We start from the raw sequence: 25,128 nt of genomic DNA, 5'->3' as shown, positions 1-25,128 counted from the left end.
CTGATGGGGCATGGCTATGCCACGTGATAGAGCGGGGTGACAAACCCCAAGCCCACACTGGAGCAGCGCAGCCTTTGGGGCCTGCCCTGCTGCCTGGCCATGGCAGGGACATGGCCTGGTGGCTGCCAGGGTGCAGCAAGGGCAGCCGGGAGCCTCGCCACTGCCCTTCCAGCCTGCCCGCTCCGCGGCGATGCAGGCGTGGTGTGGCGCAGGAGGCCCAGGCCGAGGACAGAGCCATCTCCCCAGCTCATGCCAAGAGGCGAACGGCTTCCCTGGCCGGGGCGGGAGTGGCGGTGCTGGCTGCAGTAGGGCCTGGCTCGCCACGGAGCCGCCGTGCTGCCCCAGACGAGTCACATCCTTGCCTTTTGCCTCAGTCCCTTGTTTGTAAAATGGACACAAATACTTCACAAGGGTGTTGTGAAACCTAATTAATTAATACCTGTCATGCGCTTTGATGTCCTCGCATGAAAAGTCCTATATAACTACAAAGCATTTTTAATGCTATAAAGCAAGAACTTCTTGCTGTCTTGCCTTGGCAAAGAGGCTGATTAGATGTTATCAGTTTTGCTGTTTACACATACAGAAACTGCTGCAGTACGGTTTGGATCTTGTTTTGTTTTTAAAGAGTAACACAGTAAAATGATGGAAGAGTTAATTTGGGGGTCTGTTCCTCGTAACTTCAGGGAGTGGCCAGAAGTGACTTTATATTTACTGTCAAAGAAATAAGCTAAATAAACCTTCAAGAAAAAAAAAAAACAAACCCACACCAACAACCCACACAAAAACCAACCCAAAAAGCTGACGTATCTGTGCATACTGGTGTGTCCCGATCATACCCACAGTAACTGTGCCGAAAGGCCTTCTAGCCCATGCTTGAGGAAAAAGCCGTACTACGGGAGCACTTAATCCTGTGTTTAAATGATTACGTATGGCTTACATTTCATAGAAGTCAACTGGCTCCTAAATAAGAGCCTGTTTGGGCCAGATCTCATTGACTGTTTTCATATATCTGCCATTAAGACTGTCCCCTTTGCAGCTTTACTGCTTAAGCGGTAAAGACCCAACTTGGTGAGCCGGAACCGAGGAGCTCTGATTCCACCTTCATCATGAAATGCATGATGCTGTTCCACCAGGAGACACGATTGCAGAGCCTGTGCTTTAATTTTCACTTGTTTGATAACTAATGTTGAAACAGGAGGAAGCAGCCGTGCTGTATGGCCCTTCCCTTAGAGGGCTCAATGATGTATGTGCACAGCGGAGGGATGAAAGTGCAGCTTTCCATGTTAAAATTCTCAACAGGCCTGTCCGGTGCTGCATCTAAAGATGCACTAATAAGTTAATGACAAAATACAAATGCGTTGACTCCTGTAATTTAGAAAACTGGAGCCGAGGGAGTCTTAATAATCCTGCTTTTCTTTCCCAATTAACACTGTTTACTTTCTGCATTTCCTCGACCTTGAAAAGCAATCCTGCACAATTCCACGTACTTGCCTCCACCTTTAGCCCTTACAGCATGAACGCAGCACCCAGACTGTGCACGGCTCAAGCAGCGTCACACTTGGTTTAAATTGGATTATAAAACTAGAATAGAACTCCATATAAACATTTACTCCACATTTACAAGATGTACTTTGCAGTCAGTCCTTCCCGGACAGGGTAATTTCACTGCACTCAGCAGTGTTGTTCCAGACTGACAGCAGCACAGTGCAACGAGCCTCTGCTCCTTCCCTCTCCGGCTGCCAGCACCCACTTTCTCTCCCTTCTTTGAGCTCTAAAACTGGATGTAAACTTGGACATCTTGTGAATACAGTAAATACACACATGAAGCACACTGCAATGGGCTCGGGCTCCTTAACGCTGTCATTCCAGCAGCTGCTTCAAAGCTTGGGAATACCCAGAGCTGCCTGCAACCAACAAGCAATTGCTCACAAGCAATTTTTGGGTCTTTTTTGTTTTATTTTTAATGACAATTTCTCCCTGTGCTCATTTGGACAGCATTTGGAGGGCAGTGAGATCCCGTGCACAGCAGTGTGGCTGGCAGCGCTGCAGCTGAGCCAGGTGCGCTCAACCCATCCTGCCCGGCAGAGCGAGAGGAGAAGGAGCCAAAGTCCAGCTCAGGCGTGAGCAGCTGGAGGCAGGAATAGGCACAATGAGAGGAAACTGGGTACATCGCCTTTGCAAAACCAAATAAACACCACATTTGGGGGGCAGGGGGAAGGCTCCCAAAACCCAGCTTGCACAAAATCTTTTCCTTCCCCGAGCAACAGTGGTTTGTAGAGGCTGAAGTGTTTTCGCACTGAAAGCATGGCATCATTTGGGAGCTTTCTCTACATTCTACAAATTAACAAAACCCAGGGAGTGTTTTGCATTCAATAGTTAATCACAGTTGGCTGAGTGTTTATATTTTTCTTCACTGTAAAGGCATTCTTGGTCCGCCTCCCAAATAGCTTGTTTTGTCTGTGAGATTTAATCTTGAGTGGCAGGATTAGGTGCAAAGACAAACCTCAAAACAATTCTTACTTTTTCTATAGCAAGATGTCAAGATGTAAAAACTAGCTTCCCTGCAAACAGGCCCCTCAGGCGGGCATGCACAGGGCTTCTTGCTACAGATGCCAGTCTGCCCTGATATGGTGGCCCATAAAGCATCTCATTTCACTGTTTTAACTCCTTCCTGTTTGTGAACTGCTCTTTAAATAGTCTATAAACAACTCCAAACAACTAGAATTCAATGCATGTTGGACCAGTTTCCAGGCCTAGCTCCTCCCTGAAGAAGCATCTTGTTTGTATACGGGGAGCATCGGCTCCAGCTGCCTAGCCTTACTTTCAAATCCAAACATGGTTTTTCTTCAAGGCAACATCAAGGTACCTTTCATAAAAATGAAGGGATGATGCAATATGTCTATAGTGCTTCAAGTACACAGTACCACAAATACTGAGCTACTCTGCTTAGAAATAACTTAGGGAGTTACTTAAGAGTACCGTGTTGTATAGACATCAGCCATGTTTCTGCAGCTGTCCCTACTAACACAAGCGAGTGACTGAAAAAGTACAGAATTTAAGTCTTTACACTTCTAAGATCTGAAAATGGTTAGAAATGGTGAACTATTGCCTCCCAACAATCTTTAAAGGTAGGTAATATCAGGTTGTGCTTGATTGTGCTCAGATCTGTATCACAGGTTTTAAAAAAGGTAATAAAACCACGTCCAAGTTTCCTGAGAGGTATGTCTGCAGATCATTTAGTCCCGTCTTTCACTCGAAGCAGAACTACCACCAGCTGCTAGATGAGGACCACCACAGCATTGCCTACTCATAAATCTCCAGGGAGATGCCCCAACCTCCAGGGACACCTCTTCCATTGCTGGACTGTGCCTGGAGATTTGTGCTTTTGATGGCGTCATTTTTGGAGGAAAAAATTTTGGTAAGTCTTCCCCGTAAACATAATCTGACAGAGCCTGAAGAAAGGAGTCATGAAACTCTCCAAGAATTTAATAGCTTCTTGCAGCTCCCCTAATCCTGCGCATATAATGCTAGACATAGGTATATACTGTTGGTGTTTCTTTCCTGTATATGCTTTAAAACCAGTAGAAGTTATTCTTTGCAAAGATGGGGTCTATGTAAATAATGTGTTAAGTTCTGCTAGTAAACTCCAGCACCTTCTGAGATTTTTCTCTAAGCTGACTTCAAGCATATGAACTGCTTCCTGAGCCTGCTCCAAGGTACCTCTGGAGCAGGAAAGATAAATAACACTTCACACAGTATAGCTAATGTGGGGACCCTTTTGCCAGAGTGTATCACAGTGCTGAATACATGGTTCAGTTTTAAAAAGGACCAAATAATCCCATGATCCATTTCCAAACCACTGTAATAAAAATAACGCTAAATTCAACAAAAGGGCCATTACAAATGCAGAAGAAATACTCCTGTCACCCATAACAAGCATGACGAACCCAGCGATTAGATTATTTTTGAATCTCTTCTGTAAAGTACCCCAGCACCAGCCAATGGCAGAGACAAGGAATGGGATTCAGCTGAGCAATGCCCTGACAGACAACACACCCTCTTCGAAGCAGGCACCTCCGACTGTTGTTTGCAGCCTTGCTCTGAAAAGCCTTTTCCTTACAAGCAGGCTTTCACCCAGCTTTGCGTGAGTGATCTATGTCCATGGTGGTGCTGAACACCCATCCACTGGAAGAGAGAAAGGCAGGACCAAGTTGCAGGGTTTTTTTCATGCAACCTGCCCATAATTAGCCTCAAGCAGTGGCTGAGTCACTCACAGGAGTCCCGGGTGCTATTAGGACCAGACACGCCATGGCCCAGCATATAATTATACCAGCCACCACCGCGCGGAAACTGCTCCATTTAGCTATCTGACCCCATTAGACAGAAGCTGTTACTTCTTCTTGGCTACAAGTCTTGTGGGTGCTCTGAAGAAGATGAGCCCCATTGTCAGAGCACAGACTCATTCACACAAACTCACCTCTTTCTTGCTGAAACCAGAAGATGCTGTCCTCTTTCCTGGTTCACCTGCGGGCTGCCCGAGAGCACCCCTGTGGTCCAGAGGCAAAGAGAGATGCTGAGACACAGCACCTACTAGATACAAGGGACAGGGAGATGAGTGCAGAAAGTCTGCGAAATGCAGCACGCTGCAGTATCTTTTTCATCGGAGCACCATGACAAAGCAACCATTGAAACAAACCATGGAACTGAAGAAATGTAAGAAACAAGCTGTTTCTATAATACAGATTTTTATTTGGACATTTTGCTTCCCCTTTTCATAATGATGATAGAAAAGTTCAGGTGGGAAGCTGGTTGCTGATGGCCCCAGAACTTTTTGCGTGCCTCTAGGGCTAGCAATGCAAGGAGAAAGTTTTCTGCAGCGTCCGCTCTCCAGTAGAACGGAGGCAGCTGAACAGAGAGCAGGCTCGGTTGGCCAAAACACACAAGAAAACACCCTTAGCTGGCAGGGCTGCACTTGAGTTGCAGCTGGATTTTGCAGCTGCCTTCTCCTATCAAGGCATTAAGAGGAAATGCCACGCTTCAGCCGCAGCAGGGTGGCATTCCCCTCTGGCACAGCTCCTCTGTTGGGTACAGAAATGACCCTAGCCCCAGCTGGTGAGCAACCAAAGCCCATTACCTCCTGCAGCCTGGATCTCACGGAGAGGGAGCAAGGGGGACCTGGGTAGCGGAGGAGGCTACGTACGTCAACGGAGCCAGCGAAGGCTGTTTCGCTGCTCCTCTGAGGAAAAGCAAAAAAAGGTCAGTTTTTGTCACTCTTTGTTGTCATCCTGTCAGACCGAGTTCCAGTGAGGTTTGCTGGGAGGGGTGTGCGATGCTTGGGCTGCTGCTGACAGTGCAGTTCAGAGAAGAAACACATGGCTCCAACCTCAAGCTGCTACTCTCACACCAGTGCTACATCCCCTCTGAAAGACACAAATAACCTTGACAGCTGCTCTGATTTTTGATCAAGCATTAAAAAACTTTTGCTGAAAGGGACAGTGGAATAAAGGAAACAAGATGTCAAATTATAATCAGCTTGAATCATTTCAAATAAACACCAAGGAAATAAAATGTACCCTGTTTGCTGGCAGGCTTGATGGCTTACAAAGCACTCGCCCCACCCAAATCAAGCGCTCAAAATGGAGCAGCAGTGGAACAGAAAACCCCAATAGGGTAAGATTTGCTTTTCCCTGGTACTGCATTGCCATCCTCAGGGATAGAAAAAGCATCATTAGGGTTTAAATAGAGTTTGATGAAAACACGGAGCACCCCAAGGGTCAATTTTCACCACGGGCAGCTGCAGCACGAGGCATTAATTCTTCACCCTCTCTGGTGACAGGAGAAACGCAGGGAGCTGTAGGCACAAATAACGTTAGACTTCTAGTGTGTATTTTGCTTTTCATGCCTGCAATTAAATGCTTGCTTTACTTCCTGTTGTTTAAAACTGTATTTATTCTTTAGCGCTGCAAGAAAAACCTCCTGTATTTTTTTTAATTTGCACTGGGGACACGTTTGAAGGCCCATATTGTAGACTCAGCAAGTGGCAGGGCAGCCGCCAAACCTTGCTTCCTTTGTTGATTTCTTGATGATTTAAGACCTATTTTCAGCAGCTGATCCCAGTTTCCCCCCCCCTGCCTTTTTGCTTGGTAACTACCATTTTAACAAAATGGTGTTTGTGCAATGCCTTGGAACCAAGAACTGAGCTTTTAAATGTAAGACAGGGAATAGAATAGGAAAAGCAGCACTAAAATCCCCTGCACACCATGGCTTTTCAAGCCACATGCTTAGAAATATATGGCAGAACCCTTGAGTTCTTGCAGAATAGTATTTAGACCGCTAGCCTTTTATTCCTTAGCTAAAATTACTTGCATGTTTCTGATATTTGTGTTGTTTACCTTCCCCCAGGACATAGTTTGAAATTATTTTCTGAATCTACAGAAATCAGTAAATAAAACCATACAAAGAGCTCTATACTGTTAATGTACACTGTTCAGACTTTTACTGGCTTTGCCCATAGGGACAAACCCTATTGTTTCAAAGCTCAAACAGGAAAAGATATAGTCTGATCAATGGTTTGTTTAGGTGCAGGCTTCCTTCAGAAAAGGAGAATACACTTTCCCCCTGCTGAGGCCAAGACGCAAATTAAACAAAGATTTGGTGCAAAAAATGTACCCAATGCCATCAGCACAATTATCCTCTGTTCTAGGCAACAAGAGTCCTTCCTCGGAATTATTCTGTTGTGGAGAATACAATACTTAGATTAATAAATAAAAACCAGTTTCCACTGATTATTTTTATGGCAAATAATTCTGTATTTAATGCAGTCCCATAAGATGCTGGCACACACCTTGTGGCCTTGTTAAAACATAAACCTCAAGCTTGCTAAAAATAGCAGTAACTAGTAAGGATGAATCAAAATTGTCCCAGAACATTACAGACACCTGAAAATAAAAACTGAAAAGGAGATGACTTAAGGGATTTTCAGTAACATTTAAGAAGTAAGCGTAACCTTTAGGTTTAATGAGCATTACAATACAACAATTACAGAGACATAAGTAATTTAAGCAGTCAGTTTGGTGACAGACTTCATTTGCTTCACAGGGCAGGGTCAGCACCCTGTAATTAACAGTCATGGTCAGAAGCTGTGTCCAAAGCTTGTTACCTCCTTGCAGCACACCTTTCTCACAAGTCTGGAAAGGTGAGAAACTCCCGTTCTCCACTGACAAGAAGACTTACCTCCTCATCTCCATGTACTGCTGCGGCATAGATGTGGTATTAGAAATGTATTCCAGACCTGCAGGGGTGACCCTCACATGCTACTACAGGTTTCTGTCACCTGCTTGCTTTTCTGGTAGTCGAGGGCGCTGACACAGAAGGATGTCTAAGCAGCACTCCCCACTCACTACTTAAAAAGGCTTTTGACCTCTGCTAAACCCCCAGCCTTGTATTAGGGGGGCACTGCTTGATGGAGTCTGCTCAGACAGTCCCCTTTTTCCTAGGTAAGAAGCGTCTGTGCAAACCATCTGAATTAAGACTTAAGGTAATGCATTTCATTGATAAATCTTGTCTCCCGACTGCTGCAAGCACCAGCCAGGATGAGAGAAAGGAAACACAGAGAAACGTGGCTAGCGAGGGTCTACCGAAGCACAGAAGATCCGTGCTAATTCTAGCAATGACTGCCTCTCAAAACCTGACTCAAGTCTACTCTATAAACAAATGTGAGGATGTTCAAAGACACCAACGATATCAAAACCATTGCTGATTCAGCAAATGAAACATGCTGATCAACAAAGCAATATCCAGCACAACAGTAAAAGCAATAAAGACCAAACTACATATGATATAGTTAACTTTCATTTATTCTTCCAGCTGCTTGTCCAGTCTTTCCAGCAAGTTCACAAAACGTCTAACTTTGAATCCAAAAGATTTGGTATTACTTCTAGCACAGTGGTTTACATATGCAGATGAGTAAAGGCTTGACTGTAAGTTTGCACTTTAAGGACCTTTGGAAAATCACGCATTAATGGGGCTGAGTAACTAGAGACATACTGCATACTTTCAATCACAATTATAACAGAGAAAAATTCAGGCTCTTCGATATGTTTGTAACATTGCTATTTTTTTCCTGCGTTTTGTAGTTCTCATAAAGCAAAGAAACTAGCCTAGGTCTGACTGCTCCTTTCAACCGCATATATCACCTAGTAGGAAAGAGAGCACTGAAAGTCTCTTGCCATTAAACTGGCCACAATAGATAGTATCATAAAACAGGAGATGACAGAAATAACTCCAGTGTACTAGACTACAACTTCTGTGGCTAAGCTAAATGCCTTCAACAAACACTTGATTTGATATAAATTATTGAAATTTCCTCTTTTTTTCCCATGTAGTATTTATATGGTAATCATCCTTCTGGAGAGATTTCATTTATTTTTTGTCTTTCCTTCCAATACCCCATTTGTAGTGCTAACACCACCAATATATCCTTCTGAGAACTATCACGAAGGGCTCCATAAAGTACTCTGCAGGTCAAAGAGCGCAGGGTGGTTTTGAAATAAAGACAATGTTCATTAAGTGTAAGAAAAATGCCTTTTCTTCTGATCTAAAAATTGATAGGCTTGCAGACTTTCTCTCAAACACAAACAGTTTAGTTTCTAAACTTCTCTAGCTTTTTCTTTAAAAAAAAAAAAATGCTACCAGTTGTAGCATGATGCAAAATTAGACAGAAATCATAGGTTCATTTCCATATAAGCTAGTGAAAAGTTGGTGAAACTACTGAATTCAACATAAAGGAATTGTTGATTTAGGCTTTTTATATCCTCAGTGTCTTTTCTTACATGGCTTCTAAACCTCTAATATTTTTTTTTGTTTTAATTTTATTAAAATTTATTTTAATACTAAAGCAGTCAGTCTAAAATTACTAGAACTGAGGTGAAGGATGCATTTTTTTTGAAAACGGATATTGACTCTGAAAAGTGGACCGCTTTTTGAAATGTTTTGCAATTGCTAGCCTTTGAATCACGGTAACTTCTGAATAGACAAAAAAATATGTTGGTGCCACTTGGACAGTCAGGTATATAAAGCAAACACGGTGTTCATGGGGCAACCACTACACCACTGAGTAAAACACAATTTTATAAATGCAAGATCCCAGGAATCTAGTGATGTAACTTGAGGGTTTGGCTTTTACCTTCTGAAGATGGCTAGAGGTTGTTTCTATCAGATTTTGAACACTATGAGAGCAAATACTGTTCATCAGCCATCATCCTTCTCCCACCCCATTCACAAGAGTTCGCTTATTCTTGAATACGTGTGTGTGGCTTTGACTTTACCTGAAGAAATGCAGATGTGAGACCATCCCGGTGTATTGCACAATGTGTGGGTTTTTAGCGATTTAAGGTTGTTCAGTTACAGTTTTGCTATTCACATAAACCCATTACCCTCCAAGTCTTGGTTTACAGGCAAAAGCCTAACACAATGTCTCCACAGAGGGAATTCAGGCTCAGACTTTTGGAGCTGTTTACAGCCCTCGGATAATGCAGTGAGAGTCAAAAGGGGGTGGGTCACAGAACAGAATATGCCCCCTACTTCATATATTTGCAATAAGGCTTCTGATTTTGTTTGCAGCTTATTTTCCAGCCAATAACTTCAGTATTATACAGAAACCAAAATTTTGCTTACAAACTAGCTAAAAATACCTGTAGTTTCTAGAGGCAAATGATTTGCATAATTCTTAATTATTAAGCCTCACTGCTCAAAACCTATCTGCATTTCCTAGGTGGACATTTGCCTGGAAAGCACTACTTTTAAGGTCAAATAACAAAGTTTTCGAAAGGGTAGGAGAATACTGCCTATCAAATAATTTGATGAGATTTCAGTGTGTAAATAGACAGTGGTGCTATAGTGAGTAATTTCAAATTAAATGTTTTCCAGTGCCACTGTATCATCTGCATACTATTAATTTAGTTCCTTTTATTTAGCAGAAGTAGGGCATATTTTCCATATGCCATTTATAAGCAACGTACACTGTTAATTTTATTCCTTACTGGAAAGTACCCTGTCTATTTACAATTTAATTTGGGAAGTGGCATTGTGACAGTTAGCCCCAACTGGTGTGCCTGACACAAGCATAAAAGAAAGGATGAATAGGTGGGATTTTGCATTTGGCATTTCAGAATTAGGGAGGTAATGTTTCCAGTTAGATACACTTAAAAATTATTTCTGAGAAGACATGTTGAACTTAAGCATTACACTAAATACCTATAGCCCTACATTATTTCATCAGTTATTTTTCCAAGACATCATTCATTCCTTTGTTGAAAGTTTACTTCTTCGCAGTATTTATCTTGCTTGGAAAAATTACAGGTCTATGAAAGAGCTTTATTTTGTTATACTGATTTATATAACTAGTTCCTTGTACACTGGTACTAAAGAAGCAGAACTTTTTCGTAATGGTAACAGCAGTTCATTATAAAAACACCAAAATTGTACAACTGGAAATAAAAATAAAGCATAAAAGCATAGCATTTCATATAAGATAAGCTTTCAACTGAAATATTAAAAAAAAACCCTCCAACACCCTGCCATATTAAAATCAGACCAACCTGAAAGGCACTGAGAATTGAAGTGTGCAACTCATATCCATACCTGTGAGAGCAATAACCACAGTGAGACACAAACCTCCAAGGCAGAATATGGCACTGTACAGTCCATTAGGCATTCCTGGTACACACGGCAGTTTTATATTTTCTTAGGAAAAGCTGGCAATGTTAACTTAATATATAAATTACATCATATTTCCATGGAAAAAAAATAATCCAATTTACACCATCTGAAGACAAGGAAACAAGGCATAACATACAGGACACTGTTGACACAAGAAAATGTTATCACATCGAAACACGCCCTTTTAAATTTACTCCAGTGGATAATATAAAGGAATGGTGGTGGCAGAGGTAAAGGGACAGGATGAATATCAAATATTGAGTTTTAAGCATGCTAGTGAGGTCTTTGTTTGAGAAACCTGACAATACCTGAAGCTACCAAAATAATTTCAGAGGCAAGAAAGCACCTATATCAAGACAGTCCAACCATTTCCAGGCATTCTTCTTGTGGGCTGACACACGCAGACTGAAGAACCTGTCCAGTACCATCTTCGTGCCAGAGGCTGTCTAAAGCTTCCCGTTAGCAAATGCTGCCTCCTGGAACTGGGGGACAAATGTTTTGAAATATGCCCTAGTGAAAAACAGAAAATGCACGGTTAGGAAAGAGTAAATTTGGAATATGGTGTGTGCATGTATGTACCTAGGGTTTTAACAGAGAAGCATAATGTTACCATGCTCAGTCTGTTATTAGATCTCAAAAATGGGTAGTGTTCTTCTTACAAGTTTTTAGTATGCGGCAGACCCACACACTTCAGCTTTCTCGACCCAGCAGTACTACTTTCTTCAGCGTCCTCACCGCTAATCTCTTAATGTGGTCAACATCAGTAACTTGACAGTGTCAGAAGAGCCTGATGGACTGTCCACATTTTATCCAACGCAAAGCTCCAGAGATAAACTGTATAATGCACTGGAAAAGAAACCTTTGAATGGCCGTAGAAGTGAGAAACACTTAGATGAGCCACAAGTGTGGCTACGCCACTCCCTGCAGCATTTTATAACTGGGACTTTTTGATGCAGTTGATGTGTACCATGTTTCTGGGATAAAAAGTGGGCTTTCTTCCTCCATGTTGAAGAAAGCTTCACATATGGTATCAAAGATCTGAAGACAAACAAGTCATTGGAGCAGGAAAATTTTGAGACAAAGTCAGAATACGTGCAGGAGATAAGCTCTTTATCTGTCTCCTTACAGAAATCTTAATGCAACACGGAGTCACTGTTGATGGCAGTAGTTTATGTAAGACATAGTCAATAAATACTAATACTTTGGATGAACTGTAATTCCTTTTATTAGACTTTGAAATAATATTATTCTATAAATTAAGATGTGCTTTGTATATTTTGGATCTTAGTCTATCTTCTTTACAAAGAGTCGAGTGACTCATAAATCTGTAAAATGAGTTGATCCTAAGTATCCAAAATTGAGCTGGAACTGTACCTTTGCGTTTATTGCACTGAAATACTCAACTGTGTACTAACCGTACTTTAGGTCTCCCAATTATACCCTTTACTGCAAGTTATATTAGAAGCTGCTTCATCATTCTATCTTTGGTTTCTGCTTACTACTTTCTACACCGAACTTTCACTTTCTCTACTATTTTTTTTTAAAAAACATTGCTGTTCACATCACTGGACTTCATAAATTCCTATGCAAGAAGAACCTTCTCCTGTTCTCCCTACCAAAAAATAAACACATCTGAAGTGAGAATAACTGCAATTATGCTCATTACGTTACTGATTTCTCTGCTGGTATATCTCCCGAAGCAAAAATATGCTGATCATCTTCCCAATCATGATATGTGTTTCATAATTTGGGTAGAAGCTTCGGCAACCACCTGAACACCAGTCATACCTCCTCACATCTAGAAATGCTGCCAGATCACAAAAGAGAATGCTCCCCTCTCTTTGTGAAGTTGTACCTGGCAAATTAATTAACAGACAGCTGCAGGCAGCTTTTGTACAGAAGCTGTAAACACACACAATATGCTGTCCAAAGGTTAAAAGAGCACGGGAAAGCAAAAGCATTTCTGGACTGAAGAGCTGAGCCCAGAAATGGAAAAGGACAACCAGCACACGCATTTATAGCATACACAGATTGTGCTGTGTGTTTACAAAGCAGACTTCGATTTATAGAATCAAAGTCAGAAAGCAGCCCTCGTAATCATGCCCACAGAAGTGACTGTTCACCCTGGCACATAGGCATACATAAACCAGCCGAGAAGGTATGCCTGTCGTCTGATCGTAACAGTCCAGTGCCGTTTGTATACTTGTGTTTTTATTGCATACCTCCGAAATTGTAGCCTCGGTATGTTCTGGTCAGCTCTACGTCATTTTGCTAACTCAAGGAACATCACTTGCACATTGTCAATGCCAGGATCTATCATTCTTATATTTCTCCTTGCATTATCTGTCCTAACATTTAATTACATTTCTTCTGCTTGCTTATTTTAAGTAGCTTCTTCCTTCCCCTTTGACAGTTTCTCTGCAGACTCTCTTCCATGCACATGCTCTTCTTACTGACTTGATAAATGTTACTTAAAACTTTCCTCTTCCTAAACTAAAAATTCTTAATCATTAAACGGGATATAAGCAGAAGCGTTTTCCCACATTTCCTTTCTTTTCTGAAACACCTCCTTTATAGCATTTCTGTGCTTTGTATTAAAACCATACCTACTGTGTTACATTTCAATGACTTCTATGCTAGGTAAATTCCAGAATGAAAGCTTCTGATACCACATACACCCTCCCACACCATCTTTATCTATACTTGCATCCTTTCTTTTCACTGATTCCTGCAGTAGTTTGTAGCCTTCGCTGCAAAACTAAATCTAACACCTCCCTATGTTCTGATCAGATGTTCTGTTTCAAAGAGGATGTTATTTCACTGGTGGTTCATATGAACCTCTTGGCGATGTTCCATACACTACAAAAATGCCATTAGTACTTCACAATCTGTAAATGTCTACTTTTTTCTTTCCATACTTTAAAGTACATGCTTAAGTTTGCCCTTATCATCTGTGGTCTTGTCCAGACTGAAGCAAATGTAGTACCACATGTTTACCCAGGATATGTTCCTCTATTTCTGCCCCTCTCCCACACAGCCTAGGCATCTGAGATGAAAGAAATTTTGGAAAAAACCCCATTTGGATAATTATGGTAATCACACACACAAAAAATAAATTACCCCCCCCCCCCCCACCCCCCAAACCAAACCAAACAAGACCCTGCAAAGAGATCTACAAGCACAATATACTTGATAGGACTGTATCAGCTACACCACATTCAATAGACTGAAGAGGAAAGACGGGGAAGTAGGAGAAAAGAGGTTAAACTGCTTCCATATTAACGAACCCTGCATTACAGGGAGGGAAAGGCAAGTGTCAGTGTATAAAAGTAATAAGACTTATTTTGAGTATGTATGAAGGAGTAGAACAGGCAGCAAAGACATTACTCATTATTAGAGCTTGCTGGAATTATTATTTTTTTTAATCACATGACTTCTGCAATGGAAAAGTACATTTTTACCCAGTTGCGTGCATTTCTGTGGAAATGCTACTGAGTTTTCATCAGGAAAAGGAGGAGAAGAATGAGGTACTTCAGTTTGGCTTGATCTGAGAAGAGATGTTCTGGTTTGTAGAACCGAGCCTAAACATTCAGTTTGATATTAACCTCCTTGTCTGCCGTCCAGCATCTCAGAGATGATGCAGCTAGTCACACAGACAATGCCCTGGTACATCACAGGAGTCATAAGTACAAACATAACACCAGAAGTAGTCTCTTCAAAGGACATGCTCCATGAAAAACTATGGGATAAATCATAAAAATTTCTGCTTCCAGGAGGCATTGTGCTACTGCTGGCAGATACATTATAGTGTCACGTTAATTGCATTATTTTTCACATATTCCAAGCAAATTTTTTTTCAGAACTTTTTGTTTCATCTGAACTTCGGGACAAAATCATATGTTAAAATATTTGAATTTCCTGTGAAATGGAAATCCTGACATATTTTCTCCCCTGCAGAGATTACCAGTAAGGAAGAAAATAACATGCACCGATTACTGGCTGAGTATGTTTCATCTATCAACCAAATGGCATTGAGGTCAAAGTGTACATTTCCACACAAATAGGTCCATGGCATGGACATATAATTCACAACTGATTACATGAAACAACTTTAAAAGAATTATAGAATTGTCCGAAGGACAATACTCTGCTACAGCCTGGATGGTAAGGGCCTCTTTCACATGGAACACTATTTCTTTTTATAAAGCCTTTACATTGATAGAAATACTTATAATCCAGCATCCTGTACATACAGGCACAGAGAAACAGTGAATGTAAGCATTAACTTTGGAAAAAGTTAATTTCATTTCTCATAGCCTATTCACATAAACCTGTTCACACAAATTTAAACCCTCAATAACTTGGATCTGTGCTATACCACAGAATTCACATAAAAATATCTCCATTTTGTTTCAGACTCTTGGCCATATGATACTTTCAAGTATCTTCAAAGTGTTTTGAAATCATTATTTTATATCCACTAGATACATTTTTCAGCTCTGGAGAACTGTGATTTATAAAAACTCAGTGATTTGGGTACCTGTTGAATGACACTGAAGATGCAGAAAGCTAACCTGACCTGTGGTACCTCTAGGCTGTGTCATATGGCAGAAATCAGTTTTTGATGAAAGCTTTTTCTCCTTTCTGTGAAACACCGAGTTCCTTCTTCTGCTTTAATCTACCATGTTCTTGGTGGGTCTGCACCACACTGACCTTACACCAAGCTCAGAAGAACTGCACAAAATGCTCCTTCAAGTACAAGAGAAACTGGTTTGTACAAAGTCTGTAGATACTCTGTACGTGAGTGTTGAGCACAATGGCTCTGCATCTCTCTCATAATGGTTTAGATCTTTGCTTAAACAGTGTTTAAAGAATTGCTTTCTTTTCAGCTTAGAGTGGGTGCCAATCTTCATACTCATACAGGCACGTCTAACTCTTTGTTGAGTGTCTTACTGTAAGAATCTATTGTTTTTTGTCTATTTGTTTTTGTTGTCTCAAATGGTCATTTTCCAAGTTCAAGGTAGGAAGTTAACAGGGTTTCTATGGAATTTTTTCTTCAGCACTCTGGAAATCAACACATTTTGCTGTAGTTAACCACTATATACACTTGATAAGGTACATTGAATTTCAGGTGCTACACTCAAGGACATCTGCTGAGAGCAAAGCACTTATCTTCCCTTCACCTTATTATCCAGTGGAAAGAAAGTCTTGCTATTGTAAATAGTAAGTATCTAAAAGAAGTCAGAATTGTATCACTCATCATTTACACATTTTCTAGTGATATAAAACACTGACTGTGGCAAAAGGTCTCCAGAAGCCTATACATGTCTAAATCCTAGGCTGTGGGTTTGCAGTGCTTAAACCATACTTGACTAAGAATTCACATGCTTTTGTGAAATTTCATTCTAATTGCAATGTTTTTTTTCCCCAATAACTCAGTGCTGGCTTTTCAAAATGTAGTTGGTAGAAAATCTGCATTGACTATTTGATAATACCTTTTGCCTTCAGATTCCTAAGCTGAAAAATCTGCAAAGATTTTAAATTATGTGGCCATAACCTCCCATCAAACAACACTTCACATATATTTATGGTACAAGCATTCTAATGCTGCAGTGCACTTGCTTTCTGCTATTGCTTTTGCTTGACAGGTGGTATAGCCAGCTACACAATGGTGTTCTAGCTACCACGCACTGTGTAATAAAGTTAGAAGAGTTGTCTAGATGTTTCGATTTCTCTTAAAATCTTCCTGTGGGAAATTTGGAGCAGAACATATTGATTCAAACCCTGTGAGGAGAAAAACACACAAAATGCCGTACCAATGAGATTTCTGCTTTTTCTGTCTGGGACAAGGACATTCATCATGCGATGATGAATCATCTTCCTAAGTCATTCACAAAATAGATTCCCCTTAAATTCCTCAGTTCAAGAGTCCGAGCCTTTCAGCACGCTGATCTCAAATTCTTCCACGCCAGCTGTCTTCGCACTCACCTGTTTTAGGTGTTTCAGCTCAACAGGTGGGAATTTCAAGTGCCTTTTCCATCAAGAGACAATTTGAGGAAAAGGAAGGGGATGAAGTAATCCTGGTGGTCCACATGAAGTACTGACTTAGCTGTACAGTAACATGTCTACCACCAGCACAACATATTCTGTCTTTGCATATTATTTACTGGCAAGTAAATGCTCTTGAGCCAAGATCTTGATCTTTTCACAAAGACACATGGGCTGTCATTACTGTCTTTCACCATATGAGGCACATGTATTGTGTTCGTTCTCATCTGAAGACAGACTCACGTTATTGTACTTGGATTTTTTTTCCTACTCTTGGCTTTGAGAGCAAACTTTATTCTTGAATACTACCCAGTATTTCAATGCATTCTTGTAAAATGTTTTGATATCTAATGTGACTATGGCTTAATTCTGAAAATATTAGGCTCTAATTATAGAGCAACCTTAGTGTAATCAAAATCATAGAGGCTAGTACATTTGATGAATACACCCTTTTCCTTCTGCTCTCGGGAAGCCTTACAGGAAGATGTGGGGTTCTTTTCCTCAACCTTTCCAAGCTAATAGATCTGACTTGGGCAGGCACTCTTGCAGTCATGGGGATCTCCAAGTAGTTCTATGTAACCCTTCCAACTCTTATGGAGTAGGGTCTGTAGGTAGGACACCCTCCTCCTCAGCAGTCCTCTGTTGTCTGAATTGTCCAGCAGGTTAACAGTGAGTTTGTTTGAATATTCTGCAAATGCTGTTATTTTCCCTGGGACTGAGGTGAGGCCTGAATTATATCCCTCTCAGCCATATTAGACACAGCCGAGAATCCCAGGCATTTGCCCCAGCTGCTGTCCATTTCTTTTAGAGCTGCAGCTCTAGGATTTGCATCACTTCACATCCCATATTTCTTTCCTTCTGCACCCTAAAGGAACTGCTGCAAGACATCTACAAGTTTCTTCAAATCCACAGAATCCTGACAGAAAAAAATCCGGTCCACAGACGACTGATCTTCATAAATTAGCTAGAATAGCAATGTTCTCCCCTTTTCCAATTAAATCAGGTGAAAACAGGAATTAAGAAGGGCGTAGGTGAGAGTAAAGGACAGCCTGAGGCTTCTTGAGGTCTTTGACCTATTCCTCCCAGACTAGTATTATTATGCTGACACTTTGCAATAAAATCTTGTTATATAAATTATTTCAACAGCATAGCCATGTTAGAATTATAAAAGAGCTTCTCCAGGCTTTATCAATATAAAAGAATTATAAAAAGCTTCTCCAGGCTTTATCAATGTCACCTGATTATGCACTTTTTGAAGTACAAAGTATTTTTGCACAGAGCATACGTACAAACGTAGAGCACTTTTGTATTTTTACGTTCCTGTTGCAACTTGTTTTGACACAGTGAAAGCTTGTTTTGAAAATAATGCACACCTACAACAATCCCTTTTGGGTGCCAGACAAGAGGATTTGTCCTCCCGTGACTGTAGAGGCACAGCCAGCTGGTTGGCTTTATGGAACCCCTAATAATTCATCTCCTGTGTAGAAGAGATTTACTGTAACTCTCCAAACTCTCTAGGATTCGCTGTTTATGACAGAACAAAATCAAAGATGCCAACCTTTCTTTTTTTATATATGATTGTTTTCTTTTAAAATTCCATTTGTCAGGAGCTATCTAATTCAAGACTATCAATACTAATTAACAAAAGGAACTTACATATATAAATTGTTACATTAATTTCAGTAGTGGGTATGCATTTTAGGTCATATTCCATATGAGTGCTCACTAGGTCCTTAACAGGTGGTTATACCCTCCTCTTGCATCTCTATACCTTGCGCTTAGCAAGGGCTGAATGCAGAAGTGTGGTAGCCTGCTGAAAGCCCATTCTTTTAACGGGCCTCATGCCAACGTTTGAGGCATAGGTTTTTCCTTGTAAACTCAAGATGCAAGACATATAAACCTCTTTGCTATTTTTACTACATATAATGCATTAAAACCATATTTCCATTGGGTGAACCATGTTGTCTGTTTATTCACGGGCACTTCCACAGCATTCCTCACCAGGCTAAAGATACACGATCACTCACGGCAGAGCAGAATAACCCAGCCTCCTGCTTTGGGATAAGTATGGGCTAACGGGAGATTAATTCTGTGCTAGACATTTTACGACACCTCTATTAGGAGAAAATAGTTGTTAAAACAAATTACCATTCTCTCCAGATCTAAGATACTACAACGACTGAAGTGACAAATCGTTCTCAGCACTCCACCCTTTGGTTGCGCAGCCAGAATCAGGCTGTAGCAGGCGGGCCGGCGACATGGCCGGGCGCCAAGTGGCAAAGGCTCAGGAGCTAACGAAAATCAGGACTATTATGGCATGCGTTAGGCACTCGAGAGGTAGCAGCGTTTCTAAACCACTGTTCAAATCCAAACATCACTAAAACTTACCCAAGCACAGCGGCAGGACAATAAAGGTACCTTCCAGGATTTCTGTATCGCTTCAAATATATGTAACAATACTTGGCACATATTCACGTTTCTAAACTAAACTTCTTGATGGCATGCTCTTTGGGATGTGGTTTATAATTTCCTTACTAGGCAGTTTTATCTATAGCAAATATTTTGCTTTTACGTGAAACACAATGTCTACACAGTTTTTCATTTTATACATCTCCAAAACGGGCGATGCCAAGCAAACATCTGAAGTGTTTATACAACAGCAACGCAATGGTTCTTAAATTACTGCTACTGTAACTGGCTAAACACACAAATGTAGAAAGGAGTCAGTGCACAATGCCATTATGCTGCTAGCAATTTTTTTTTTCCTGGGTGCCAAACGAATTCATCACATAATCTCTCTTCCGCTTCTAATATTTCTCTCTCTCTACCTCCTGTTGCTGCAATTTACCTACAAGGAGCGTAGTAAGCTTCCTATGCCCACTTCTACCTGCCAGTTTACAACAAGGCACTGACTGTGCAGCCAGGCCAATAGACAGAACAGTAATCAAGCGTCAGGAGAGCTGGAGGTCTGCAGTGGGCAGCCATCAAAATGCAAGTCTTTTAAGAAATACTGTTGCCTTCAGCTCCGTTCAAAATATTACATGACTGAAAGTCATCTCTAGAATTACAAACCAAACCAAACATGTGCTACCAAAACCATAACAGGAAATAGAAGTAGTACAACTAGTGAAACTAAGTACACATCCGAAGTTTAAACACTGAAATTCACTCATGTCCAAAAGCTGTTTTCTGTATTTTACTAACATTGTCTTTTTCCTCTGTTAGTTCTTGTTGGAGTTATTACCGTTTCAGATTCAAGTCACACAGAAAGGTACAAGAAATGGTTATATTTAGACATGTTTTTCAATGGTTTGCTGATGGCATAAGTAACAGGTGGCTTTACTCCACATGAAGCAAACAGAAATAAAACCTAACATTTTCATTTGGTTATACATTTGTGTGCCTGTTCCAAAAAACTTTGATATTGATTGATTTTATAAATAAAGTCAAGAATTCAACATAGTTCTGCCGTAAAAGTTAAGACAACTTTGGTGCCCAACTTACCATAAACAAAAATTAATCTTGACAATCTGTTCAAATCACAAAACTCCCATAAATACAACAACCAGACTAAAGGCAAAATATAGAGATCTAGGGAACTGCTGCAGAGCCAGGACTATAGATCATTATGTAGGCTGGCAATTAATGTTTATTTTAAAGCGGCAGCACAAGTAGCATCATCACTCTGCAAAAGATGGTAACTTTGGTTCCAAGAATATATGTGCTCCCAAACATACAGGCCTTTGCTGACAATTACAGATAAAAATTACAGCTACTGGACATAATCAGTGCATACAGACCAAGGCCAGGAACTATGCAAGCAGTTTTTCTGAATCATCTGGAAATTAGATTCTGGGATTTGTCCTCTCACAGGTTCTGATACAGATATTTGGAAGTTTACAAAGGTGTGTATTGCACAGACACAGCGGCTCTAAGGGTCCCAAAGCATACAAAGCAAAATGAACCTCTCATTTTGAAACAGTTTTATCGATGCTTTCTGCTTGCCAGTTCAAGAGATAAACACTTCACTTCCTTCACCTTCTCCACAATGTACAGAAATAGACTTGCTTCAGTCAGATGAAGGCTTGTGGTCTTAGATCATAGCGAATTTTGCTTCTGCTTTCTTAACTTCCATTTTCCCCCCGGGTATTACTCAGTGCTGGGGTAGCGGGTGTTAGCGAAGGGGGCACTGGAATATCCCTGTCACAGCATGGTCACTCCACTTCCTTACCAGTGGATCATGAGAATGATATTCCAAGGTCATCACGGAAAAATTCAATCTTCATACAGTCTTTTTTAAATACAGTGCTAATTCGGAGGAAATTTCCAGTCCTATGAGGTACAGTGCAACAAGCCTGCTCTATTTTTCCTATTTGCTCAAGTGCCATAGCCATATTTTTCCACTCCAGGTAAAGGTTAACTTCTTAAAGAGATACTGTTTATTCAAGACACTTAGTACTTCCTCCCATATAGGCTACGTAAGTGCATGCTCAACTCTGCTGTTGGAGAGCAATTATTTAGCAAATTATTTCACAGATTTGAAGGAGAGAGTCAATGCCAGACAAGATGCAACTAGGAATCTCAGAATTCTAAGTATAAAAGGCAGGGTGAAGAATGAGATGAAATAAGGAGGGGGGGAAAGGAGAGATGATATAAGTAGGAGAAAGCAGAGAAGACTGGGCAAAACCGCATTGAGGAGTGAGGCTTGTAAGGAAAGAACAAGTGTAGAGACTTAAGAAGAGAGGAGATCACAGAAGTAATAATAGAATTTGAATGATCTTTAAGAGATTATTGAATTCCTTAATTGTACTTCAGAGGCAGAAATGAAGGGTTATACCACAGATGCATCCATAACGAGTCTGACAACCAGCATCCCTGAAAACAAAGTTTGCTTGCAGGTGAAAGTACTGATTTCATCATGCCATCCGCTTTGCTTTGCCAGATTGCTTATCAACCGGGGCCGAAGGCAACATACCAAAACATAAAAGAAACCTCCTTGGATATTCATTAGGACAAACCAGTCAGAAGGAAAGGGATGAGATGCCACACATCTGTGATTATATAAAACATATTAAATAAGTTATTTCTCTTTGCTATTTAAAAGATATATGCTTGCTATTAGAAGTAAGAGGATATTCTTAAAAGGTCAGACACCTCTCCAAATGGGGAAAGCAGACAGAAACAAACCTTAACACTTACAGGTAAAAGCAGAGAAAGCAGATAAAAAATTAATTTGAGGAACCAATCAGCTGTGGTCCTCCAAACTGAAACTTCTCAAACAGTATAAGAGCCAGTCAAAAAGTGAAAAGAACACGCAGAAGAAATAAAGTCACAAGGAATAAATGGAAATCCGAGTTCACTGTGGAGGTGCTTAAGGAGGCTGCCATAGCAGAACCCTGCTTTCCGAGGGATGTATCGAAAGATCTGACTCAACTGTCAGCCAAAAAGGTAACTAACAAATCAACAAAACACATATAAGCAAATTAGCAGGCCCAGATTATGTTCACACCTGAGTGCCAGAGAAACTCAAGTGTGAGAAAGTTAAACTCTTAAACAGCTTGTAACCTCCTGCTTAAACAGCTTGGTACCAGAGAGGTGTGATGTCAGTTAAAATAAGGTCTGGGAGGAGGGAACTGTGGACCAGTAAATCTCAGGTCTGTACTTTACAAATTAATAGAGACTGTTATAAGAAACCATAAATTTATAAAAAGCCCAGAAATAGTAGATTTGAGTAATTATGATATATTAGGTAGGAACCAAGCTTATGCTTCATAAATCTCTTATTTTCTTAAGGTACCGAAAACATGTGGACAAGAAAGATTCAAGTGACACACACTGCTCGACCTTTCTACAGGCACTTGGGAAGGTTTTTCAAAAGCTTTTAAAAAAATGAATTACCACAGCAGGAGAAAAGATCCATGAGTGGATAAATGGCAGGTCAAGATAAGGAAAAAAAAAAAAAAAGATAGGAATGAATGATGAGTGCTATTAGGGTGGAGTCACCTGAGAACTGCACATAAATGGGTGTTTTGACCTGTGTTGTTCAACATACTCCTACACGAACTACAAAAGTGAGCAAAAGAAGATGGCAAAGATGCTAATGCTAACAATTTAGTCAGGGAAGGAAAGATGAGGCACAATTATGAGGAACTACAGATGGTTCTTACAGCACTGAGAGACTGGGAGATAACATACCAGGTGAAAAGTCAGTATTGACAAAAATGAAGGGCAGATATGTGAGGAAAATTACTTTATTTTACATACAAAAACCCCACAGGCTCTGAAAAACAGATAGTAAGGAGATCTTGAGGCTAAAATGTCAGTGTAACCTTCCGTTGTAAGCAGAAAACCAAAACCGATGTTATTAGAACTGGAATAAAGAGAAAACCAGACAATATCACCACGTCACCATATAAATGCATGTTGAATGTACCATAAGTAAACATGCAGTTCCTTGTCTTGGAAAGAATATGACAAAAATAGTAAAGGGATAAACAAGCAGGACAAAGGCGATGAGAAACACGGAAAAGTTTTGTAGAAGGAATAAGTGAGCAGAGCAGGAGAGAAAAGATGAACAGAAGAGATGTGAAAAGGTTCATAAAATCAAAGTTTGTGGAGGGGATCAGTGGATTATTTATTCACTGCCTCTTTTCATACAAGAGCTAGAAGGAAACAACTGGAGCTGGTAGGAGGTAGGAATGCAGAAAGCCAACAAAGCTGCACACCACACATTATCTGTGCAATCCATTGCCACAGAATTTTGTGATGTTGTGATGTGGGTTCAAAAAGCAATCAAACAGAAGGAATCAATTCTGGATATAGAAATCCTTGAAGAGGGTAGAACATGCCAGGAAAATATGACTACATGCTCTGCCATGCTCCTCCACAGGCACTGGCTACTGCCTGTAGATAGAGACGTGATGGGGGGCTAAATGAATGTTGAATTTGACTAGTATGACCGTTCTTTGTGTTTAACAGAGCAATTATAAATACTACCCAAAAGACAAGACCATGGAACTCACCTACTACTTTTACCTAGCTGTTTGTTTTGTAACTGATCAAGCAACAGTATTTATCTGGGCTATTAAACCACAGCTCCTTCCAAACCCACATTTCTCTCTACCCTTTTCTGTCAAGCAAGTGAGGAAATTTCTTTGCATCAGTTCCTAACTGTAATTCCATGCTCTAATATAGATCTAGCAGCTTTTAAACATATAATGGAGTTCTCTAGCCAAGCCAAATCAGACGGTTTGTCCTACTATTTCCAGAACGCCACCTAACCCTGGTTATCTAGGAACCACCTATGTTAAATTCTAGCCTTTAATTCTTACAAAGCAGTTGTCTTCCAGCAAAGTGTTATTATATTCCACTTCTACCAAGCCAACTCCTCCAATCTCTTCTTTGCAATTCTCTTGTCAAAATATGAGAAACTTTTTCTCAGGAAGATTTACTACATATCAAAACTCATATATGTACACTTCACACATATACATAATGCCTATATAAAACCACAGAAAAACTAGTTGCCTTCCTATAACAACTATACTCCTCATCTTTAAAATAGTTGTTTTTCTTTTCCCACAGTCAAAGCTTTAATGAGAAGTGACCAGAAACAAATACCCAGGCCCTTCTGTCTTGGCTGAAATCCACATAATGCATGACAGCACTGAAGATCCCTGGCAGGCACCTGTCAGAAACTAACATACCATAACTTAAGAGTCAGACTTAATTATCCAAGGAGACATTTAAAGAAAAGTACATGAAAAATACGAGTCAAGAAGTGCGACTATCATGTGTATGCACTGTACTCTGTAGTGTATGCAGAGGAACAATGTAAAAATAACCTAACATTCTAGGAAAATTCTAATTAAAAGTTGTATCTACTGTGCTTATTATATCTTACAATCAAAATAATTTTGTTACTAAGGTTTGCTGGCAAGTTAACTGCAGAACATGCTACAAGGATAAATGTACATTAAGTATTTTAAAACCATATTTTTTCCATTCGCCTTTCTACTTTTCCACATATAATTCTGATCAGCTGACACTCCCACAGAAAATCAAGAGTTTTGATTTAATGACCTATAAAATCAAATTAACTTCTTCGTAAGCTTCAGACGGCCCGGTCGCCACATCTCTTCTCACTATAGCTGCCACAGCCTATTGGCCCTTTTGTGTTCTGAAAAAGGGCCCAACAGTAGCAATAAAATGTCAGCTTTACTCTATTTCAGCAAAGGCAATCACTTTTATTCCATTGCTGATGTGAGACTATTGAAAACCAAAGAGTTCAACAAACAACCCAGCTCAGCACCTCACCCCTCCATTTGTACCTACCCTGATGCTCTTCTCCAGAAAGAATCC

General features: G+C 40.4%; 1 protein-coding gene across 2 annotated transcripts in view; it reads right to left on the bottom strand.

The window, feature by feature from the left end:
• Positions 1–8,678: 8,678 nt before the first annotated feature.
• BABAM2 (BRISC and BRCA1 A complex member 2) overlaps positions 8,679–25,128 on the bottom strand; it is a 169,435-nt gene continuing 152,985 nt past the window's right edge. For both annotated transcript variants that reach the window (XM_040612038.1, XM_040612039.1), the window contains one exon: positions 8,679–11,229. In XM_040612038.1, coding sequence (XP_040467972.1) covers positions 11,166–11,229 — 64 coding nt within the window. In that variant the 3' untranslated portion in view covers positions 8,679–11,165. The remainder of the gene's footprint in view (positions 11,230–25,128) is intronic.

The sequence above is a fragment of the Falco naumanni genome, chromosome 12 (genome assembly GCF_017639655.2).
Source record: "Falco naumanni isolate bFalNau1 chromosome 12, bFalNau1.pat, whole genome shotgun sequence".
Lineage (NCBI taxonomy): Eukaryota > Metazoa > Chordata > Aves > Falconiformes > Falconidae > Falco > Falco naumanni.
The sequence above is the reverse complement of the archived record's forward strand: the minus strand, read 5'-3'. Positions and strand labels throughout refer to the sequence as shown.